General features: G+C 48.6%; 1 protein-coding gene across 1 annotated transcript; it reads right to left on the reverse strand.

The window, feature by feature from the left end:
- Window positions 1-21638, reverse strand: Lct (lactase). The gene is made up of 14 exons (XM_051204082.1): window positions 21540-21638; window positions 20345-20423; window positions 17604-18324; window positions 16017-16659; window positions 13341-14897; window positions 11802-12070; window positions 9589-9879; window positions 8713-8911; window positions 7633-7835; window positions 5978-6087; window positions 3529-3663; window positions 2553-2776; window positions 1383-1613; window positions 1-487 (listed from the first exon to the last, which is right to left on the reverse strand). The coding sequence occupies exons 1-14, from the start codon at window positions 21625-21627 to the stop codon at window positions 270-272; spliced, it is 4968 nt and encodes a 1655-aa protein (XP_051060039.1). The 5' UTR covers window positions 21628-21638; the 3' UTR covers window positions 1-269.
- Window positions 21639-23344: the final 1706 nt, after the last annotated feature.

Below are 23344 nucleotides of genomic sequence, written 5' to 3' on the forward strand. Positions count from 1 at the left end.
TAGTTAAGTGTCTACCATCAAACACTGAAAGCACACAGAAGCACAAGACAGCTGAGTCATTTCCACAGGGTACCTTGTAGGCTTCTCAGAGTCCAGAGAAATTCCCCGTACTGAAGATGTTTTCATTTCCATTGATAACTTGAAAAGCTTCATGATAGAAATCACCTCCCACAGTGTAGGCCTTGAGAGGTCCATTGTGGGCAGAAGTCTGTGCTAGTAAACGTGTCTAAAGAACCCAGGCTTCTCTGCACAACTGAGGGGGTGACTTGTCAGAAGGAGGAAATTGGACTCAGACTGTGTTGGCTTGGCTGTGTTTCCCTTTGCTTGGAGCGCTTGCAGTATTTGTAGAGTAGAAACGCCAAGCTACAGACAGCAAGCAGCAGGAGAGCGAAGAGCACATACAACGCCGTATGTGCTTCTGTTTTGCCCAGCATCAGCCCCAGGAAGGGCACGTCCAACTTCACGGGGCTGCCAGTGGGTTCAGCTTCTAGGAGAGGACAAGGGCTCAGCTCAGGCTCGGCACTATTAGCTCCCAGACTGCTACAGCTCTGGTAAGGTCCTCTAATCCTGCATGGTACCCTCCCATCCCCCCCCACAGCCCCCCACCCCAGCATAAAGAGCAGAACAAGCTCATCACTGTGGTGTTGGCATGGGTCCCCTTCACTGTTGGGTTGTTTTTATAGTTGTGGGCATGTGCATACCATGATGCTTGTGTGGGGACAGAGGACAACTTTCAGGAGTTCTCTCCACTTAGGGTTCCTAGTATTGAACTCACACCATAGCACTTTTACCTACTGAGCCGTGAGCCATCTCACTGTTCCCCCCGTACCCCCACACTTTTTCCCCTGAGACTGGTCACATGGAGCCCAGACAGGGCTCAAGTCAAGTTAGCTAATTGCCATAGTTGATCTTGAACTTCAAATTCTACTGCCTCTACCTCCTCGGTGCTTGGGTTACAGAGCTGTGCTACTGTAGTGTTTGTGTGGTGCTGGGTACTGTGGACATGCTAGGTGAGCTTTCTACCCACTAAGCCACATCCCCAGCCCTGTTTTAAGTATCACTTATTAGTCACCCAATAAGTACTAGCCCCAGTGTTTATACATCCTTTAACCTGTCCTAGAAACTGCCTGGAAGCCTTTGTCCTTCTCCAAGGAAGGTGCCACAGCAAGGTAGGACTGGAGGAATCTAGATGTGCTCATTCCTACAGCAGAGCCCAGTCTCTACGGGTAGACAGGCTCTGGAGAGTCCTGTAGCAGCCCTGCTAATGAATGAAGGGGACAGAAAGGTAGGAGAAGGCCAGGAACTGGAGGAAGGTGAATGCAGAGAGCAGCTCCCACTCCCCCTTGATCCTTCAATGTTGGTCCCTCCCAGTGCCACCTCACCGTCTGGTTGATGGAGACAAGGATGAGGTCCTTGTGCAGGGTCAGGAAAGCCATTGCAGCGGATTACAGAGGCATAGAAGTTGGCTGATGCCTTGGGGATCCTTGGCAGAGAAGGGTCAGAGCGGTTCACAAAGTGCACACCAAACCTCTCTGCAAAGCCTGTGGCCCATTCGAAGTTGTCCATCACGCTCCATAGTGTGTATCCTCGAAGGTCCACCTTATCCTGCACAGCTGCTCAAACACAGACCTGGTGTGAACACTTCACATCAAGACACTGGTGTGCCAGCCTGCCTGCTCGTAGTTGTCCCTATTGTCCTGCTTTGTGGAGCATGAGTTCCAACTCTGAGGCCCCTTCCTGTGTGCCAGCAGGTCCTCTGCAGTGGACATGCAATGGCCATTGGTATCTTTCTAGAAAGGCTCAGTTCTGAATGGAATCTAGAAAGCCTGAGCTGCCTGCACAACTCTCTTCTGTAGCTTAAGGGGATTAGTCTGAGTCAGGCCCTTGAAATTCTCCTATCCATGGAGGCACATTTAGAGGCAAAAGATCTGAGCTGTAATAAGACCTCCTGGAGCCCAGGGTTCACATATATATATCCATGGTTTGTAGCTATGAGTCCGTGCAGAGTTTAGTCTTAGGTGCTGCCCACCTTGTCCTTTAATACAAGGTCTTCCATTTCCTACCTCCCCAGTGCTGGGGTTATAAGCACCCACCACCATGCCCAGCTTTCCAAATGGTGTCTGTGATTGAATTTGGGTCGCACCATTGTACAATGACCACTCTACCAACTGACCTACCTCCACAGTCCTTTTGCCTTGCAGAGAAAAGGCCCTAGAGCCAGCTACCAGACAACTCTTGTTCTGCTCGCAGAGGAGAGAAATGTGCAGAGATGGCAAACAGCAAGAAAGACTGAGGGTTGCAGAGACTAGGGTCAGGGCCTAAGGTGGAGCCAGTTCAGGCTTTACTTGCTGAGGGTAGGTAAATGGAGGAAGGAAAAAGACCTCAGATTTTAGCCTCAAACAAATGCTCAAACTCATTCAAGCAAAGGGCCTTCTCATTAGTGTCCCTGAGGATGCCAGACTGCCCTCCAACAGACACTGTGGGGCTCCAGCAATGAAAGGGCTCTGAAGGGGCTCATTGGAGCTAGGCAGGCCAGAGGTGGGAGTTCTTACCTTTGAGGGCCTCATTGATGTAGCTGCGGAGGTAGTAGATCCTGTCGGTGTCATTGAGTTCTACATCTCCCCGTCTGGACACTCCATTCTCTGTGACGTAAATTGGAGGGTTGTTGTATTCCTCCTTCAGCCAGTTCAAGATCCTCCGGAAGCCAAAAGGTGTCACCTTCAGCCAGAAGGAGCCAGAGACTGGCCAAGAGCTGTCTGCAATGGAGGCAACTCCCCTGAAAGTTCACAAGGCAAACATGAGGTCTTGTGTATAAGGCACTGGGGATGGTCTCAGTTGTACCTTCCGAGGTTCCTATTCACTAAAGTGAACAGCTCCGCATGTCCCCAGCTCCTGTCTCCTTTTGAAATATAAGTGCTACCTTCAGAGAATGGGTCCCCAAATCACCTGTCCAGTTAGTGACCCCCACTCTGGAAATCCTCATCTGTGTAGTGACAGAGGGCAGACAGATGGGGACCACTCCAAATGTCCACATCCCTGACCCTTCTGGAATGATGGAAAAGAAAGGGGGATGTGTTGGTGGCGGAGGAATGGCCACTGGAGGGAGACGCAGGCTGAGGCATCTGATGGGCCCTGTGTTTCCACAAAGGCTTCTATGTGCCCAAGTTGTTCACAGCACTGGATCCCACTTAGCTGAACTGACTGTTGCATCTCATAGGATCTAGTGGAGGTTGCTGGGGAGACAGTCTCAGAACTGCAAGATTTGAAGGGAGCAAGCAGAGGGTTCCAAGTAGGGGTGGAGGACGTGAGGCTTGTTTGTGAAGACAGAACCAGAAAGAGGGTGTGAAGACAAAGGGCTGTATTGGAGAAGTATCTCAGTAAAGTACCTGCCTTGTAAGCATGAGTCCATGTTCTTAAAAGGTGGGGGAAGCTGGGCGTGGTAGCACATGTTTATCATCCCAGTGCTGGGAAGGTGGAGACAGGCAGATCATTTCTGCCTCAGGTGCCCTGCAGGTCGGGTCGTCTTACCTGTCTGCATCAAAGGATGAGATGGCAGCAGGGTAGTTGAGGTCATAGGCCAGTACAGTGGTGTAGTGGTTGAACCCAAAAAAGTCAAAGGTGCCCTTGATCCTCATCTTCTCATTCTCTGTAAACTCAGGGAGCCTGGGAAGAGGAAGCCATTAGGGGAAGAAGCTTCAGGAAGAATCACTTTGAGGAGGGTAGGGAGCACTCAGAACTCCTAGGCTGTGACTAGAGCAGCTCCCTGGAAAGGGAGGCCCTTCAGGGTGCTCCTGCCTGCTGCTACATCCCTTCTCCCCAAAGAGCCATTCTGCCCACTGGCCTCACTGCCTGTGTAAGCCCCTGCAGGCTGGCCCTCACCCACCCCTGTCCCATTTTCTTCAAACGTTCTGATTTTTACCCTGTATGATAGATTTGAAAGCCAAGGGTGCATCTAAGGTAATTGCCTTTGAACTATTCCTTCATGTTCTGAAATCTAGTCTTTGTCATTTGTGTCCTCCCAGCCCGCCCTCTGTTCCTGTGTTTTCCTGGCCTGCTTTATTCACTGTCAACAGGGAAGACTCAAGAACTGAATGTTGTACTTTTCTACTCTGATTATTTCACTGAACTTGTATTCTCAACCCTTGCTTCTCTCTGGAGTCTGTAATAGCTCCTCAGCTGGTGGCCTCAAGGCCAAGGCCCTTGTGGCTTCCGTGTGACCCTGCCCTGCCCTGCAAGAAGGCTTCCCTGAAATCTCCTGCTTATTCTTCCTGTCTGTACTCATAACCCTAAGTTCATTCTGAACGCCCCGCTCCACCAATGCTGACTCTCGAAACCCCAGGTCTGCCAGTCTCCAGGTCTCTCTATAGAGTTTTCTTCTACTGAGGAACAGAATCCCACCCATGCCATCATCTCTTCCCTGCTGGCCTGTCAGCAGCAGGAGGAGCCAGACTGCCTGTGGCCCTACTCACTTAGTTCTGACCCAGGTGTGCAGTAGTTGCTCGGCTAAGTGCCGTGGAGGGACCAGAATGAACACTTGCACACTGGTATATCAGACACATTGGCACAGCCTTGACCTCAGGACCTGCCCTGTACAGGCCATGTGTGTGCTACAAGGTAAGAACTAGAATGCTTAACATCCCAAGATGGGAGAGGCAGCAGGTCTGGAGGGAAAGACTCAAAGGCTGTTAGGAATGCATACCTGCTGAATTCCTTCCCCCACTAGCATGTGAGCTAGAGGGGAGCTGTGAATCTGTCCCCACAAAGCCAGGGACCATCTTTTTGTGCCTTGCTAATGCCACACCACCAATGCCAACTGGATGTTAGTTTTGGAGGCAGGCAGCTCTTGTAGAACATTATTTTAACTGGGAAAAGATGTGTTACGTTTGTTTATGCTGCAGAATATTATGTAAAGATGTGTTAGATTTGTTTATGATGCATTTGTTTAATTAGGAAAAACTGTTTTGTTTTGCCTAAGGTCCCTGATTTATCTAATAAAGAGCTGAATAGCCAATAGCTGGGCAGAGAAAGGAGAGAAAAGGAGGAAAACTCTAGGCTCAAAGAGAAGAATGGTGGAGAACAGGAGGAGGAGAACAAGGGAGACACCTGGAGCAAGAAGTCAGGCAGCTGCCAGACAGAGAAGCAGTGTAAGTTAGATACACAGAGGTAACAAAGGCAAAAAGCCCTGAGGCAAAAGGTAGATAAAGAGAAACAGCATAATTTAAAAGAGCTAGCCAGAGATGTGCCTAAGCTAGGCCAAGTATTCAAAACTGTTAAGTCTTCGTGTCATTATTTAGGAGCTGGTTGGTGGCCCAAAAGAAAAAGCCTGGTACAGGCAGCCTTGTTATGAACATCACTTTGGTGGTGGAGCACTCCTGCCCTCATCACCTTTATTACCATCTTTAGTAATGAAAGCACCTTGGAAACCATGATAACTGCCCCTCACAGGAAGCTTGCAGAGCAGGAAAGCAGGGATGTTCTATTGTAAGCCACTGCCCTCTGCTGGCCAAAGGACAAAGCGCACTTGGCCGACAGTACCCAAGTAAGGGCCTTCTCTCAGTGTGATAAACCAGAATAGGATGAACTGCACACTTGTTCTTGGAGTGAGGCAATGGGTTACTTAGGACTGGGCACTCTTGGGACAGTTTCCACACCTGTCCTGGAGAACAGTAACAATAGCCAGCCTCTGAGCTTAGATTTGATTTAATTAAAAAACTTGTTTCTCGCTGGGCAGTGGTGGTGTACACCTTTAATCCCAGCACTTGGGAGGCAAAGGCAAATGGATCTCTGTGAGTTAGAGGCCAACCTGGTCTACAGAGTGAGTTCAGGATGGCCAGGGCTACACAGAGAAACCCTGTCTCATAAAACAAAAAAGCAAAACTTGTTTCTCGGGCTGGAGAGATGGTGAGAACACAAGCCCTAGGCATGGTGCCCTGCCTGGTGCTGATATATCGCTCACATCTATGGACACAACACTTACCTCGACTTGTTGAGGCCTGCCTCCAGGCTCCTCGCAAGGATGCGTGTCTTCATCACCTCCGGGTAATCTCCATTACTGAAGATGGGGTGTGCAAACCAGCCTCCCATGAACTGTGGTGGAGGTAAATATCCCTTGAGGTGACATGGGAGAGAGGTGTCTCACCTCTCCCAGGAACCAGCAGGCCTAGCAGAGGCTGCACCCTCAGGATCATTCCCTCCCTCCTGTCAGGGCCTCTACTGAACATGAGTGTTTGTTCCATGCTGGCATCTGTTTACTACAGACTTCCAGGGACAGTTTAAGCGCGTTCTTGTTTTGAGAATTAGAAAATCAGGGGCACTGAAGAATTCCTAATGTAGTCTAAGTGGAGAGTGGAGGAAATTAGCTTCAAGCCAGCGTGGCGTCTAGTGAGACCTACATATAAACAAGATCTCATCGTAGCACAGACGCACCTCAAACTTGCTATGTAGCTAAGGATGACCGGAAACTCCTGATCCTCCTGCTTTAGTCTCCAAAGTGCTAGGATCACAGGCTCACATCACCATAACCAGAAAGTGCTAGGCTCACATTACCATAACCAATGATATGCAGTGTCATGGGCAGAACCTCAGGCTCCATGCATGCTAAGCAAGCACTCGGCCAAATTACCTCCCCAGAACTGGACTAACAATTTTTAAAATTGTCATCAGCAGTGGTGATGGCAGTGGCAGTGGTCTGTGCGCCTGTGTGTGTGATTTGGAGTGAGGACAGGTGCCATGGTGGAGGTCACAAGTCAACTCTGTGGTGTCTCATCTCTTTTTTTTTTAAATTTATTTATTTGTATTTTATGCAGGTGATTTTCCTGCATGTATTCTGTGTGTGAGGGTGTTGGGTCCCTGGGAACAGGAGTTACAGACAGTTGTAAGCTGCCCATGTGGGTGCTAGGAACTAAACTTAGGGCCTCTAAGAGAGCAGCCTAATGCTCTTAACTGCTAAGCCGTCTCTCTAGCCCCATCTCCTCCTTTATGTGGGTTCTGAGGATAGAATTCAAGCCACTAGGCTTGCATTGGCAAGAACCTTCACCCACTGAGCCATCTTATGAACCCACAGATAATTTTTTAAGACTTAGAACTCAGTTCCTGGCTGGAGAGGATGTTCAATTGTCAAGCACATTTGCTCTCTAGAAGACCTTTGTTTGGTTTTAAGCACCCAGCTCAAGTGGCTCACAACCATTCCTGATATTGGATGCACTCACAGGCACACATAAGTGAAAATAAAATAAATTGGGTGGTGGTAGCACACACTGTTAATCCCAGGACTCTGGAGGCAGGCACAGGCAGGTAGATCTCTGAGTTCTAGGCTAGCCTAGTCTACAGAGTGAGTTACAGGATAGTGAGGGCTACACACAGAAACCCTGTCTCCAAAAAAACAAACAAGTCTTTAAAAAAAAAACTCAGCTTCTCATAACTCATCCCCTTCATCACAACAAACCACTGTGTGTAGATATTTAATTCGCAGATGATAAACCTGAAGAACAGAACAGTTAAGCATTTCTCCTCAAGCTCACAACATCAAGAGCGAGCAAAAGTGTGATTAGATCTATAAGCTTTGATCCCTGGTCTTTCAAAGCATAGTGGGAGAAAAGATAGTCAAGAAGAGATGGTACCCAGAGGACACACCTGAACATATCTCCTGGCGGCCTCAATGTCCTCCTGCTTGGAGGGGTCCCTGGGCTCAGCCCAGTCACTGTTGATGGTGATAGAAATCACACCTTTCTGGCTGTCTCGGTACTTGTCATTGTAGAGATGCCAAGCCTCAGCGTGAGCCTTTATTAGGTTGTGGCCAGCAGTGTATGGAGCTGTGCCAGGCCTGAAGGAGATTCCTGGAAACACATACAGGGATGTCAACAGAAAACACCATCTTCTCTGTGTGTGGAAGGAAAGATTTGATAGCTGGGAGATTGGCATTCCTATTCCAGACCTCCCTCCTACTGGATGGCAGACAGTAAGTCAGCCTCTAGTCTTTATCAGAATATGCAGCATAGAGTGCTTGTAAGAAAGGACCCAGAGTGTCTATGGGCAGCACTCTGGGTGAGAAAATGTACTTGACATATGTTGGCTTATGTCCCCTCCTCTGGTGGGATGTCTACCATGATGAATGCTGAGAAGTTGACATCCTGTACCTCTAGGGGGCCAACATGAAGTCAGGACTGGAGGACACACCCAACGGCGACAATAAGACACACCATGAGAACAAGTGTTCAAATTGAAATGCTAAGAGCCAGAGAAGATGCATCCATCTGCGTTTGAGAAATACCTCTCCACCCCATTTCAAGCTTAGAGTGTGAGTGGGGTTGGTGGTGTGTGTAGGGACATGTGCTAACATGTGTGAGTATAGGCGGTCTCATTCACAGACAGACCATCGTCTCTGATACAGGGTTACTTGTGGGCCTAAACTAGGCTAGACTGAGTGACCAGTGAGCCCCAAAGCCATCTGACTCTGCCTTTCCAGGGCTAGGGTTACAAATGTGTCCCCATCCCTGCTTTGTGGTTTTGGCATGGGTTCTGGGAAGGGAACTCAGACCTCCATACTTGCATGGCAAGCACTTTACCAACTCACCCCTCTCCCCAGGCCCGTGGAGATGAGGTTTCCAACACACTGCCTGGCCATGACTTCCCATTGCCCCCTGGATTCCAGGTCTCAATGAGTTGAGAATGTTATGACCCAAACAGCTGACAAGTTGTACCTAGGGTCTTTACCTGGGGCAGACACTCCACTACCATAGCCATGGGCAGCAATGACGAAGGGCTCATTCAGTGTGATCCAAAACTTCACCTTGTCCCCCAGCTTCAGGAAGAGCACATCTGCATACTCCTTAAACAGCTGCACAATTGTCTCATTCTCCCAGCCCCCGATGTCTTGCAGTGCCTGGGGCAGGTCCCAGTGATACATGGTCACCTGAGGGGCAGGGGGAGCCAGATCAATGTTCTACCAACCATTTCCTCAGGAAGCTAGACAGGAGACATGCAGGGAAGGATGGGAAGGCTCGGGAGTCCTGAGCTATTTCCAGGACGGCAAAGAAGACATTTCTTCTTTGCTTCTGCACTATGTGAATTTATGGAAAAGCCATTGGGTGCTGGGTGATGGCTCAGCAGGTGAAGGTGCTTGTCACCAAACCTGATGATCTAGGCTCAACTTCCAGGATCCACATGGCGGAAGGAGAGAGGTCACTCCTGGGAAGTTGTCCTCTGCACACTCGTGTGTATGCACACATACACACACCCACCTACCCTTTGGGGTGTTGGTAACATGACTCAGCTGATAGAGTACTTTCCTAGCATGCATGATGCCCTGGCCTCTAGCACCACATATATGACATGGTGGTGCACACCTGTGAGCCTAGCACTCATGAGGTGAAGGTAGGCACATCAGAAGTTCAAGGACATCTTCAGCTACTTAAGGACTTAGAGGCCTACTTTGATATATGACCCTATCTGAAAAATAAATAAATGGATATGAGAGGCAAACAGCCCTTTAAAAATAAATAGATTAAATAATAAATAAAAGCCCAGCATTTTGTTTGTAGAATCAATGGGGTCCTGCTGACCCCCTGCCTCCAGGGACCACGCCCTCACCTGTGGTGTGATGCCAGCAGCCAGCAGTGCATCTATGAATCGAACGTAGTAGTTGAGTCCTGCTTCATTGATGAACTTGGTGGTTCCGTCTGGGAGGACTCTAGGCCAGGAGATGGAGAATCGGTAGTGGGACACACCCAGGTTCTGAAGAGCCACCACATCCTCAGCAATCTTGTGGTAACTGTCACAGGTCACATCTCCATTGTCATTATTCTCAATCTTCAGTGGCGTGTGGGAAAATGTGTCCCAAATACTAAGTCCTTTACCATCTGCTCTCCAGGCACCTTCAATCTCAAGAGAACAAGAGGTAGTCTAAGTCATCTGACCAAACAGACTGCCTTCTCTATCACCCTGGGGAGCCTTCTCCACACACCTCATCACCAGTTTCTAAAGTCACCTGCTCACATGGCAGAATCACACTGCATTGTAGGCATCTCTGTCTCTGTCTGTCTGTCTGTCTGTCTGTCTGTCTGTCTCTCTGTGTGTGTGTGTTTGTGTGTGTGTGTGTGTGTAGAGCCTAGGTTGGCTTTGGACTCTTATGTAACAAAGGAACCTCCCCAGTTCCAAGACTGTGTATTCCACTTTAGTTTTCCAGTGAATGCTGACTCTGGGGTCTGGCATATGGTGGGCACTCACTTGAAGTCTTGAGTGAACAATTTCACATCCCCTACTGCCTCTAACCACAGCTACCAAATTGCAAGGATAGTGATGTGGAGAAAGTATTTGTAGTCCAGACATACATAGCCATTTCTATGCCTTCCTCCTCCTCCCTAGTTCCCTTCCAGTAAGACACTGGAGAATGCCTATCTGTGGTGTTCAGTGGGTAGTTAGGTATCACTTCTGTCACAGCTGAGATGGTGCTGGCATTCTAAACAATAATGTACAGCCAGTCAAGGCTAGAACCAAGAGTCTAGCTAAAGCTGTAAGAATATTAATACACACACACAGAGAAAGAGAGAGAGAGAGAGAGATTCATATAGAGAGTTCTTAACTGTAGAAAGGAGATACAAATAATGGCAAATGAAAGGGCTAGCATTTCCCTATGGAGTCATATTTGAACTGGATGTACAGATATGAACTCATGGCTTTAAATATACAAAGTGTGGGACTGAGGGATATGGCTAAATTAGAAGAGGCCTTGCACGGCACCCATGAGGCCCTGGGTTCTGTCCCCAGCACTGCATATATCAGGAATGTTGGTGCATGCCAGTAATCCCAATACTTGGAAGGTAGAGACAAGATCAGAAGTTCAAGGTCATCCTTGGCTGTAGAGTGAGTCTGAAGCTAGCCTGGAATACACAAGACCCTGTCTGGTATATAATTAATGAACAAGCACAAAGCAGGATGGCTGGAAGGGTAAATTTACATGTGGGTACATCCACGTGTTTTTCAGTTCTGACTACTGAGAGGACCTACAAGTTGTATCCTCACTGCTGTGACGGTCCAGGGGCAGTGAGGATATAAGTGTCCAGACTGCTTGCTGTGAAAATAGCTGGGGCTTAACTGGTCAAGGCTTGCCTAGTGTACATGGATCCCTGGGCTACTCCAGCCCAGCACTGCATAAACCAGGCCTAGAACAGCACACCTCTAACCCCAGCATTTGAAGGGATGGAGGCAGAATGGTCAAGAATCCAAGAAATCTGGGGTGCTTGGCAAATTCAAGGCCAGCGTGAACTATGAGACCCTGTCCCCAAAACAACAACAAAAAAACTGCAAAGAAAAAAGGAAAAGTAGAAGAGGAAGAAGGGAAGGAATATGGTGATATCTTGTTTGTACTCTAACAAATACAGCTGGCTAGAAACTGGAGTTTTGAATAAAACTGAAAATATGAGCTGAGCACCAGCATCCACCCATCTCTCCCTGCTTCCTGACTGTGGATGCCATGTGATCAGCTGCCTCACACCCCTGCTATCAGGACTCCCCCATCACGATCTCATGATGGGCCGCACCCTTAAAACTGTGAACGTAAGATTAAACCCTCGAATTGCCTGTCATGTATTTTATCACAGCAACAAGACAAGGGACAAGACAGCCCCTACCCACACAGATCTAACTGAATTCTGGAGTAAGGCATCTGGATCCTCACACACACACTGGTCTGCTCGGGTCTACTGGACCTCTGGCCTGTGTGTGCCTGCCTGTTCCAGCACTGTGCAGATGCTGGGCTCCCAGCAGCAAGGAGGAAAGTTAGCCCATGGCTCCAAACTCCTCACCTGATATGCAGCAGAAGCTGCACTCCAGATGAAACCCTTGGGGAACTCTCCATACAGGAACTCGTCCTCCTTGGCCAGGGGCATGCCATTGTTGGTGATAACCTCTGTGTAGTATCTGGCTGAGGCTCTGGCCGTTCGAGGCCTGTTCACATGGTCAAAGTCAACATGATACAGTCCAAACTTGACCGTGTAGCCTGACAGCCACTCGAAGTTGTCCATCAGAGACCACGCAGAATACCCTCGAAGGTCCACACCATCCAGTCTGTAGGCTAGGATATGACAGAGACCAGACAGAGCTTTAGACAGTAGGCAGGAGCCTCAAGAAGGCCAGTCATGGGCTAGCACTGGACTCCAGGCTATGTCCCCAAACCACAGAAGTGTGCAGTCACGTGCTTCCTGGGGAAGGAATATGTCACCTCATTTCTTCTACGTTTTCTTTTTGTTTTTTTTTTTTGTACTTATTATTTATTTTGAGACAGGGTTTCTCTGTAGCTTTGGAGGCTGTCCTGGAACTAGCTCTGTAGACCAGGCTGACCTCGAGCTCTCAGAGATCCACCTGCCTCTGCCTCCTGAGTGCTGGGATTAAAGGCGTGTGCCACCACTGCCCAGCTTTCACTCTGACTTTGCTAGCCTCAGTGACCTTACAAGTGTTATTTGTTAAGGTAAAGGGATATGTCTCAGGTCCAAGAGCCTCAGCTCTCCTTACATAGTAATCACACAGTGGGAAGTTCTTGATGTCACTTAAAATTTTTTGAGTCAGGATCTCTTGTAGCCCAGGCTGGCTTTGAACTCACTGTACAGTCAAGGGTAAACTTGGACTTTTTTCTGGTCCTTCTGTCCCTACCCATCCAGCAGTAGGATGGCAGGTGTATATCAGCACGCCCACTTTAGGGCTGGGACTAGAGACTAGGGCTTTATATTGTAAGCGAGCAATTTACTGAGCCACATTCCCAGCTCTAGAAGGACTTACATTTTTATTATTATCTGTGTGTGTCTGTATGTGTCTAAGTATGTATATATTTGTGTGTTTGTGTGTGCATCTGTATGTGGTGTGTATGTGTATGTGTTTGCATGTGTGTGTGTATGAGTGTTGTGAATGTGTGTGTGTGTGTATTATGAGTGTGTGAGTGTGTAGGCCAGAACACAACCTCAGATGTCATTTCTTGTCCATCACTCACTTTTCTTTTTCAGAGCCTCTCATTTGACATTGAGCTTACCAAGTGGGTGAGGCTGGCCAGCCAGAGAGCCCCAAGAATACACCCCTTTCTGTTTCCTCAGCATAGAGATTACAAATGTTCCCTGCTTGGTTTTTCTCTGGAAACTGAACTTTAGTCCTCATGCTTGCAAGACACTTTACTACATGATCCCTGTCCCATGCCCACAAGGGAGACTGAGAGTGCCTGCCAAAGCATGGAGACACATGATAGAGGGCAGGAAGACTGGACACGTGACAGACGGAAGACAGGGAGACTGGACACATGACAGGTGGAGGACAGGGAGGCTGGGAGGTTTAGTATGAGGAGCGGAAGCTTCATGTACCTTTCAGAGCTTCATTAATATAGGTTTTGTGGTAGAATGTCCTTTGTGTGTCGTCCAGCGTGGGGTTGTCTAGCCCCTGTCCATTCTCAGTGACGTAAATGGGAATGTTGCCATACTCTTCCTTGATCCAGTTCAGCAGCCTCCGCATCCCCCAGGGTATAGCTGCGTGCACTGCCGTGGAGATCAATGAAGAGTCCATATTGCTGACTGTTAGCTCCCGGTCATCATCATAGTTGGGTGGATTCAGCCTGGGAGTGTTATGCTGCACAAATACAGACGAGTAGGTGTTGAGGCAGAAGACATCCGCGGTACCCATGATGTAACCCTTCTCCTCCTCCGTGAAGCTGGGCAGGCGGGACTCAGCCAGGTGCTGCAGCTCACTCCTGTTCCCCACATTCCATTTCATGACATCTGGATAGTCCCCGTTTCTAAAAATGGGATGGGCAAACCAGCCCAGGGAAAACTGCAGCATCCGGTCAGCGGCTTCCACATCTCTTCGGAGCCCTGGGTTCTTGGGCTCCACCCAGTGAGTGTTGAGGCTCAGTGAAATGACCCCACCCTGCTCCTGCCTGTATTTCTCAGCATAAGTATGGTAGACTCTAGCATGAGCCTTAATGATTACATGGCTGACCCTGTAAGGTGCCCAACCCGGGTCCTGCACATTTGGGGGAAACACCCCTGAACCATAGCCTAACAGTGCCAGGTACAAAGGCTCATTAAAGGTTATCCAGAACTTGACTCTGTCACCGAAGGTCTTAAAACAAAAGTCTGCATAGCTGTTGAACAAATCAACCATAGATGAGTTCTCCCACCCTCCAATGTCCTGGAGGGCCTGGGGCAGGTCCCAGTGAAACAGTGTCACCATGGGGAAGATGTTGCTCTGAACCAAGCTGTCAATGAGCTTGTTGTAATACTCAACACCAAGACTGTTGATGGAATTGTTTCTTCCTGTTGGGAAAATCCGAGACCAAGAGATAGAGAACCGGTAGGCCTTGACCTTCAGGGCGCGAAGAATGTTCAGGTCGGCATCCAATTGGTGATAGCTGTCACACGCTATGTCTCCGGTGGCATTGTCTTTGACATTGTTCCCCGGGGTGTGGGTGAAGTTGTCCCAGATGCTGGGGCCTTTGCCGTCGGCATCCCAACCTCCTTCAATTTGATAGGCCGAGGAGGACACACCCCACAGGAAGTCATCTCTGAATGTGCCATGATAGAACAGATCTCTTTCAAACTTGGGCTGGTTGGAGAACTTTTCCCACACAATTTTAGCCTGGGAAGGCACCTCAGATGGGGAGTTGGGGACGGCTGTCACTCGGGAGGAAAAGGCAGCTCTCATAGGTGGTGGATTTCTTCTTACTCTTTTGGCAGGGAAACCATTCTTTTCAATGATGCTAGTGAAGAAGTAGGCAGATTTCCTGGCTGTTCTTGGCCTGCTGCTGTCATTGAAGTTGACATGGTACAGCCCAAACCTCTGGCTATAACCCGGGGGCCCTTCGAAGCCATCAATGAGGGAGCGAGCAATGTATGAACGGACATCCACCAAATCCTCCTTGACAGCTATAAAGAGAAAGCAAAGTCAGATGTGTGAATCATGTAGAAAACCAGAAGAAAGCCTCAGCTGTTATTCCTCAGGATGCCATCTCCCTTGGTTTTCTTTTCCCTTTTTAAATTTTAAATAATTTTTATGTGTACATGTGTTTTTCCTGCATTTACATCTGGGCACATGTGTGCGATAACTCCAGAAGCCAGAAGAGGGATCAGGTCCACTGGGCCTTCAGTTCCCAAGGGGCGTGAGCTACCATGTAGGTACTGGGAAATGAACAGAAAAGCAGCCAATGCTCTTAACCACTAAGCCATTTCTCTGGCTGCCAAGCCCACCCTGAGCATGTTCACCTTAAATAATAATATAATAATAATAATATAGCCCAGGCTTGAACTCCTGAGTCCACTGCCTTCACCTCCCGAGAACTGGTCCTACAGGCACACATTCCCTAGCTTACACCGTGCTGGGGATGGAGTCCATTACAGCCAGCATGCTAGGAAAGCATTCTCTCAACTGAATTACATTCCCTGTCCTGTTTCATTTTTGAGACAGCTCTCACTAAGTATTCCAGGATGACTTTGAACTCCCAATCCTCCTGCCTTTGATTCCAAGTGCTGGAGATAAAGGCTGCACTACTACACCTGACGACAAGTGTCTTTAAGGGGGAAAATTCACATGAAGGTGGCAGTGTCTACAGGGAAGCTGACCTTCCCACTCCCCATATATAATCTGTGGCTGGAGAAGGTATGGAAGACAGTGCTGGCTATTAATTCCATCTTCTCAGACGGCTGATCCTCTGAATAGAGCGGTCCCTGTCCCTGCTCATTGGCTTCTGTGACAGGTATCACGAAATGACTCTAGTTTAGTGAGCTATGGGCTGAAACCACTTGCCATCCTTGTCAACTTGGATAAGAAGGTGCATCGGGTCAGACCGAGCATGTATGCATGGCTCAAATACAGAACAGGGACATGCACTGCACCTAAGGGAGACGGAGCTAAAGGGGCTATGCACTGAGGGGAGCAAGTGGTTGGGGTCCTATCCTAAGTGCCAGTCCTGTATCCCACTGAAGAGCGAGAGTCTCTTTCAGAAGGGATGACATTTATTCTGCAGGCTTTGAGGTCAGCCTTCTTACCCTTGAGCACTTCATTGATGTACAGGTTGAAGTAGTTCACTCTCACTGAGTCGTCGAGATCCGCTACTTCCCCTACTGGCATGCCATTCCCAGCCAAGTAGATTGGAACTCTTCCTTTCGTGTACTCCATGGAAGCAAAACCAAGCAGCCTCCTTATGCCCCAGGGCACCACCCGGATCCAGCGAGAGGCAGTCTGGGGCCAGGTGGGGTCTACGTGCTGGGAGAAGCCTCCGATGTTATCATAGCTGGGGGTGCAGGCCTGCTGCCCAGCCTTGCTGATGAGGCGGGATGTGTAATGAGACAGACCAAGGAAGTCTGCAGAGCCTCTCAGGAGCTGCTTCTCCTCTGCAGTGAACTCTGGGAGTTGGGCCAGAGGACGGCCACACTGCTGGTTTATGTGCTGGATCTGGGCCCTAAGGGTGGTGGGATAGTCTCCATCCACAAAGATGGGGTGTGCAAACCAGCCCAGCATGAAGTGCAGGAATCGCTCTGCAGCAGCAAGGTCCTGGGGGCTCCTCCTGTCCAGGGGCTCTGCCCAGTCTGAATTGAGCACAATGCCTACGCGTCCCTGCTGCTGTTGGCGGTGGTGAAGATCGTAGTGATGCCAAGTTCTGGCATGCGCCTTGAGGATCAAGTGAGCCACCTTGGGAGGAAACAGGAATAATGTCACCAGTGTTGACAAGTCACTGCTGAACCTTAGAATTATGAGCCAAAAGGAGCCCTTCCTTCCATTAAGTGCTTTGTTGTTGTTCACTTGCTTGCTTTTCAAGACAGCGTTGATCTGTGTAGCTCTGGCTGTCCTGGAACTTGTTCTATAGACCAGGCTGGCTTGACCTCAGAAATTCATCTACCTGCCTCTGCCTCCCAGGTGCACCACCACCCAACCTCCAAAGTGCTTTAGACAGGTGTTTTATCATAGCAGTAAGAGAAGTAACTACTACAGAAATGAAGGTGGCTTGGACTATACTTTAGAGGCTGAGATGAAGGATTTCTATGAGCTAAGACTGAAAATTGTGATTTTCAGGTTAGCTTGAGCTATAATCCGAGACCTATCTCAAAAAAAAAAGTCAATGCAAATAAATGCTTAAAGGCACACATGTATGTATATATATATACATATACCTACATACATACATGCACATGCTAGCCTACAATACACAGAACACATGGTGGCATGTGTCTGTCACTGTAACACCAAGGAGGTGGGGACTGAACCCAGGACCCTTTACACACACACTAAGCAAGAACTCTACAACTGAGGGACACTCCTCTAAGCCTGGAACTTGTCTTTGGAGTCAGGAAGACTTGCCCGGCGCTCAAGGTGCGGCTCACCTGGTAGACTGCCTACTATGAAAGGAGCCCTAGGTCTACTCTCATCTCTGCTTAAAAATCAGGCTCACTGATAGATGCCTGTGAGCCCCCTCTCAGGAATACAAGCAAGAGATCAGAAGTTCAAGGTCATTCTCAAGTTACATAACAATGTCACTATCAGCCTGAGACAACGGTAACATTCTTTGAGGGCAGGAAGGAAAGAGACCATCAAACATGTGTTCTAATTGATAAGAATTGCAGGGATGGGGGAAGGACCTTAAAAGAAGCCACTCCTGGGTCAGAGATGGCTGGTGCATGCTGTCCAGTGCCATAGCCTGCATAGCTTATCACCCATGGCTCGTGGAAGGTCACCCACAGCTTCACACGGTCCCCAAAAGTGGAGAAGCAGAAGGCTGCATAGTCCAGGAAGGCATCCACCACACTCTCATTCTGCCATCCGCCTTGATCCTGCAGGGCCTGAGGCAAGTCCCAGTGGAACAACGTAGCCATGGGCTCGATGTGGGAGTTCAGCAGGCTGTCTATCAGTCTATTGTAGTAGGTGACACCTTGGAGGTTGGGGCTGTTCTTCTGCCCAGTGGGGAACAGCCTGGACCAGGAGATGGAGAACTTGTACACCCCAGCCCTGAGGCCTCGGAGCAGGGCCACATCTGAGGCTGCTTTGTGGTAACTGTCACTGGTCACCTTTGCCGTTGCTTGTCCCTCTGCAGCATTCAGGTTACTGTAGTGGTCCCAGATGCTCGGCCCTCTGTTGTCTTCGGCCCAACCTCCTTCCACATTAAAGGCTCCCGTGGACACACCCCAGAGGAACCCTTCTGGGAACACATCTTGCATAAAGGCATCCCTTTCTGCACTAGACTGGTTGGCAAAGGCTGCCCAGACCATCTGGTAGGCTGATAGAAAGGAAGAGGGCACATTTTCTGTCTTCTGCTGCTGCTCAGTCTGAAAGGCCAGGCTCTCAGTTAGAGAACAAGATGGGCTGTGGGATAGAAGTGACATAAAGAGGCACAATTAAGGACTGAGGTACAAATGCCCCACAGGGTCAGGCATGGTGGCTCATGGCCTTCATCTCAGCACTCAAGGGGCAGATGCAGGCAGATCTCTATGAATGTGAGGCCAGCCTGGTCTACAGAGTGAGTTCCAGGAAGCCATAGTTACACAGAGAAACCTTAAGAAGAAGAAAGGAGGAGGAGGAGGAAGAGGGGGAAGAGAAAGAGAACAAGAGAGAGGGAGGGAGGGAGGGAGGGAGGGAGGGAGGGAGGGAGGGAGGGAGGGAGGGAGGGAGGAAGGAACAAGGGGCAGAATGTTGAAGAGGGCCAGGAGGAGAAAGAGGAGGAGGGTGAGGGTTAGGAGGAGGACCATTTCTGACTCCAGCGCTGGGGTGACAAGCATATACTATATCCTTCTATGCTTGTTCTGTGGGTGCTCGAGCCCCCACACTTACAGAGAAAGCACTTTACGGACTGAATGACCTCTCTAGTCCAAGCTGCTCTTACAATTTTTTAAAATAAGGATTCTTTGGAGCGTGGTTCTACACTGGCTTCCTGTCGGTGCTGTGCTTCGGGGAAGACGTTTCTCGTCTCACACTGAAGAACAGAGCTCAGGAACTTAATTCCCAAAGCTTCAGTGGGCTGTTCAGACCTACACCTAAATCGCATGTCTTTTTTCTTCCCTTTACAAAAGGTATTAATTCATTTACTTTTAGGTTTCATTGTTTACTGCCATGGTCATTGTATATGGACAACTTCATGGAGTCCATTCTCTTCCTCTGCCTTTACATGGGACCTGGGGATTGAACTCGGGTCACTAGGTTTGTGTGGTGTGCTGGTTACTCTTTTGTCAACTTGACAGCAAGCTAGGGTCTGGGAAGCTTGACTGAGAAAATGTTCCTGTCAACCCTGCCTGTCCAGAAGTCTTGATTGAATGATGGATGTGGGAAGGCCCAACCAACTGTGGGTAGGATGACCCTTGGGTATGTGGTCCTGGGATGTACAAGAAATCGGCAGGTGGCTGGAGAGATAAAGTAGATCAGAGGTTCAGAACACTGGCTGCTTTCCCAGAGGTCCTGAGTTCAATACCTAGCATCCACATGTTGGCTCACAGATGTCTATAACTGTAGTTCCAAGAAATACAGTGCCCTCTTCTCTTCTGGTGTGCATACATGCAGACAAGACACCCAAATGCATAAAATAAATTTTAAAAAAATCTTTAAAAAAAAAAAAAAAGAGAGGGCTAAACAAGCCATGGACATCAAACAAGCAGGCAGCATTCCCCCACGGCCTCTGCTTCAATTCCTGACTGCCCGTCATGATGGACTGGACTGTAAGCTCTAAGATGAAATGAACTCTTTATTCCTCCCCCAAGTTGCTTTTGGTCAGTGCTTTATTATTATTATTTATTTGGGTGTTGTGTGTGTGGGGTGTGCACATGCATGTGTGTGGAGGTAGAGGAGGATAATCTGCGGGTGTCAATTATCTCCCTGGGGGAGCCTGGGGGATCAAACTCAGGTCATGAGGCTTGGCTGCAGGTGCCTTTACCCACTGAACCATCTAGCTGGCTGTATAACCTGCTTTCTCTGCCACATATATGCACATCCCCCAGGTATCCGAATCTTAGCTGTTAAATATGTAGACCTAGGAGAATCTGACAGAGAGGAACCCAGACTGTGTGGGGCCCAGGCCATCTCAATGAGGCGCTGCTCTTCCAGTAGCTCCGAGCCTCCGTCTCTCACCTGTTATATGATTATATATAACTTATTTGCTATTCTAAGAGGCAAGGGTATTGCAGAAGGCCTGGGTTTAGTTCCCAGCATTCACATGGAATCCCAGTTCCAAGGGATCTGCTACTCTTGACCTCTGCAGGCTCTCTCAGGCAGGTGGTACACACACATGCACACTCAGGCTCGGGCATGAACACACACAACAAACATACAAAACAAAGAGACAAGGACAATGGTCCCCAGTGATTGCCCATGTAAACAACAACAGAGCCCACATTACCTCTCCTCAGAACTGGATGGACAGCTCAGGAACTCATTGATGTCGAACCCAACAGTCTGTACTTGGTCTTTATTTATGGCTGTAAGAAAAACAGCTCAGCTGACTATGTGTGGAGCTCAAGCACAAACATGCAATCAGTAATTTGCCTCACCCAAACCCCAAGCAATGATTCTAAGCCCTTCTGAAAATACATGGATGTGTCTGGCCTGCTTAGGTCCTCACATTTCAGGGTGCATACCAACCACCCAAACATTCAGAAGACAGCTGGACCCATCCCAGAGTCTTGGACCCAGGAGATCTCAGGGCAGTCTGGAATGGACTTTGTGTTTTCCTCCCTTTTGGTCTTTTTTTTTTTTTTTTTTTTTTTTCTTTTTTTTCTTTTTTTGAAACAGGGTTTTATGGCTTTGAACTCAGAGTTCTGCCTGCCTCTGCCTCCAGAGTGCTGGGATTACAGGCGTGCGCCACCAGTGGCTGCCTGGGAAATTTTTGAAAAAGAAGGCCGGGGAGTTAACGGGTAAAGTGCCTTCTGGGTAAACATGAGGGCCTAAGCTCAAGCACACAAAAAAGCTGAGCATGAGGTTGGAAGGATGGCTCTGGGTAAGGAGGAGACTGCGTTCTAGAAGACCCAGTCCAGCTCTTAGCAGCCACTGCAGGTGGCTCACAACTCTAGTGACTCCATTTCCAGAGGATTCTATACCCTCTTCTATCCTCCTCATGTACCTGCACCAGTATGTGTGCGCATGCATGCATATACACCCCCACACGCACGCACGAACAAAGACACACACATGCATGCACCAAAAAGACTATCATTAACTTTAAAGCCTGGCTGGGCTACATAGTGAGTTCTAGAACACAAGGTCCTACATGTAGAGGTTTTTAACATCAGGGCTACCCAGAACAGGGGAGCACAAGTCTATGTTTCCATGCTGACAGTTCCCATGTGAGGCCTGAAGGTTTTCGTGTCCATATTGGGCATTCTTGGCATCTGTACAGAACTTCTCAGTGTCTTGGGGCATTAGGAGCTCATTGCCAGGGAAAGCAAGGGCCTTTAGCTTCATCTGGTTGCTGTCAGTCCAGTCATTTTCCTAGGCCTAGGCCCCACCCTCATGAGAACCCCCGATTTCAATACCACTAGCCAACAAGCCAGTGTAACAAATGTCACTCAACATCTGTCACATGTTGGTCCACTCACCTTCAAACAGGCTGAAGAGCAGTGAGGAGGGGCTCTTCCCTGTGGATGAGCAGTCCTGAAGTTTTAGCATATAGATGAAAACTTTCATTTTGGGCTCAATGTTCTAGGAAAGATAAACACCAACAAGTGTGTCTTTAGTAATGGGTACAGGTGAGATGCTACTTACTCACCTTTTAGAAATGACCTCTAGCCATCCCACTTACTGAAGACAGTGACTTGGACCCTGAAGGAATGAGACACCAGTCAGTGACCATCAGTCACCAATCCTTTGAAAATAATGTGATACCCACAGAAGTTCATTTTAGATGGAGCCCCTCATAAGCCGGCAATATTATGGTCAAGAGCAAGGAGACTGCACTACCTAAAGAGTTTTACCGCATCACTATGCTCATAAGCATCTGTGGATTGCCTAGAAAATATTCTGGTTTGTGAAGGTGGGATGTACTTGGATTGGTAGAGTATTTGTATAGAATGCATAAAGCTCTAGCCTCCATCCCCAGTGCTACATAAACCAGGTGTGGTGTAGCAGGCCTATCATCTCAGCACTCAGGACAGACATGGATGTGGAAGGATCATCTGCATTTCTCTGTGCAGAGCCGAGGCTTCCTGGGCTTTCCTTCATCTGGGCTTACACATCATTGGTGGTGTCCTTGCTCAGCTCACATGTGGGCAGTCATGCTGGTAAAGACTTCATGCTGTAACTGCTGTTACCAGGAGACATAGTCTCACAGCAAACTTGCTGATGCTCGAGCTCCTATGATCTTTCTGTCCCTTTATTTTTATTTATTTTTTTCCAGCATTCTTTGGTATAAAGGGAAATTATTTTCAGGCTGGGATATCTGAAAATTCACTTTAGTTTTAGTTTTAGTGGTGGTCAGGCCCCTGTACTCACCCTTTTCGTGGCTGCTTGTAGCGAAGTTCAATCTTCCCCACCCCTCCCTCTCTCTAAAACACAGTCTCTTGTAGCCTAGGTTGGCCTTGAACTCACTAGTTAGTTGAGAATGACTTTGAACTCCTGATTCTCCTACCTCTACCTCCCCAGTGCTGGGATTATAAGCATGCATTACTACACTTGTTTTATGCTGTGCTGGGGATGGAACTCAGGCAAGCAGTTCTACCAACTGAGCCACAGCAAACCCAGGGAGAGCCCACAGAGAACCCACAGCAAGCCTACACTCTGATGGTCTCTTTAAGTGAAAATCTCCGGACCTGCAACTTGGGAGGTAAGACTGTTTTGGAAGGCTCAGTCCAGGCTGTAAGTAACCAAAGGATCATATTTCTAAGCTGTGTAGAACCTTTGTCGCTCACCATCAAGATAGAAAAGTGTTCACATTACCTGCAGTTCGCTCAGCTTCTGTGGTAGGTTTGCCATACCTTGGCACTCAGAGGTCAAATCAAGAGAGAGGAAATCAACCGAGTCCTAGAAATAAGGGAATCAACCATTAGGAACAAGCCCCTCCTCAGAAGTGTGCTGTTTTGTCTCCCCAGGAGAAAGCTGCAGACCTGTGTGCATGTGACTACAGCAGGAGTGTGAGCTGTGCTTAACTAGCAAGTGTGAAATGAAAGTCCTGGCTGGGTGCCAACAATTGGAGGAGCACTGGGGGGGAGGTCAGTCTGGAGCTTCCCCCAGGCAGCACTCTTCCCTTGACCCTCTTGGGTCTATGGTTTGGTTTTAATTTCAGGTCACAGTTTGAGGGCCACTAGTCAAGCTGGCGTGACCAGTTATAGTATCAGAAAGCATGATGCTCTAACACACCCCAGCTCTTCTGAGCATGTAGCTCAGTAGGTAGAATGCCTGCTTAGCA

Source organism: Phodopus roborovskii, unplaced genomic scaffold (genome assembly GCF_943737965.1).
Source record: "Phodopus roborovskii unplaced genomic scaffold, PHOROB, whole genome shotgun sequence".
NCBI lineage: Eukaryota > Metazoa > Chordata > Mammalia > Rodentia > Cricetidae > Phodopus > Phodopus roborovskii.

Coding starts and splice junctions, on each gene's coding strand:
- Lct (XM_051204082.1), bottom strand. CDS start 21,627: ATGAAAGTTTTCATCTATATGCTAAAACTTCAGGACTGCTCATCCACA. Junction 12,071..13,340: donor TATTAATGAAGCTCTGAAAG/GTACATGAAGCT, acceptor GTCATATCCTAG/CCTACAGACTGGATGGTGTG. Junction 3,664..5,977: donor GCAGGCCTCAACAAGTCGAG/GTAAGTGTTGTG, acceptor TCCTCTTCCCAG/GCTCCCTGAGTTTACAGAGA.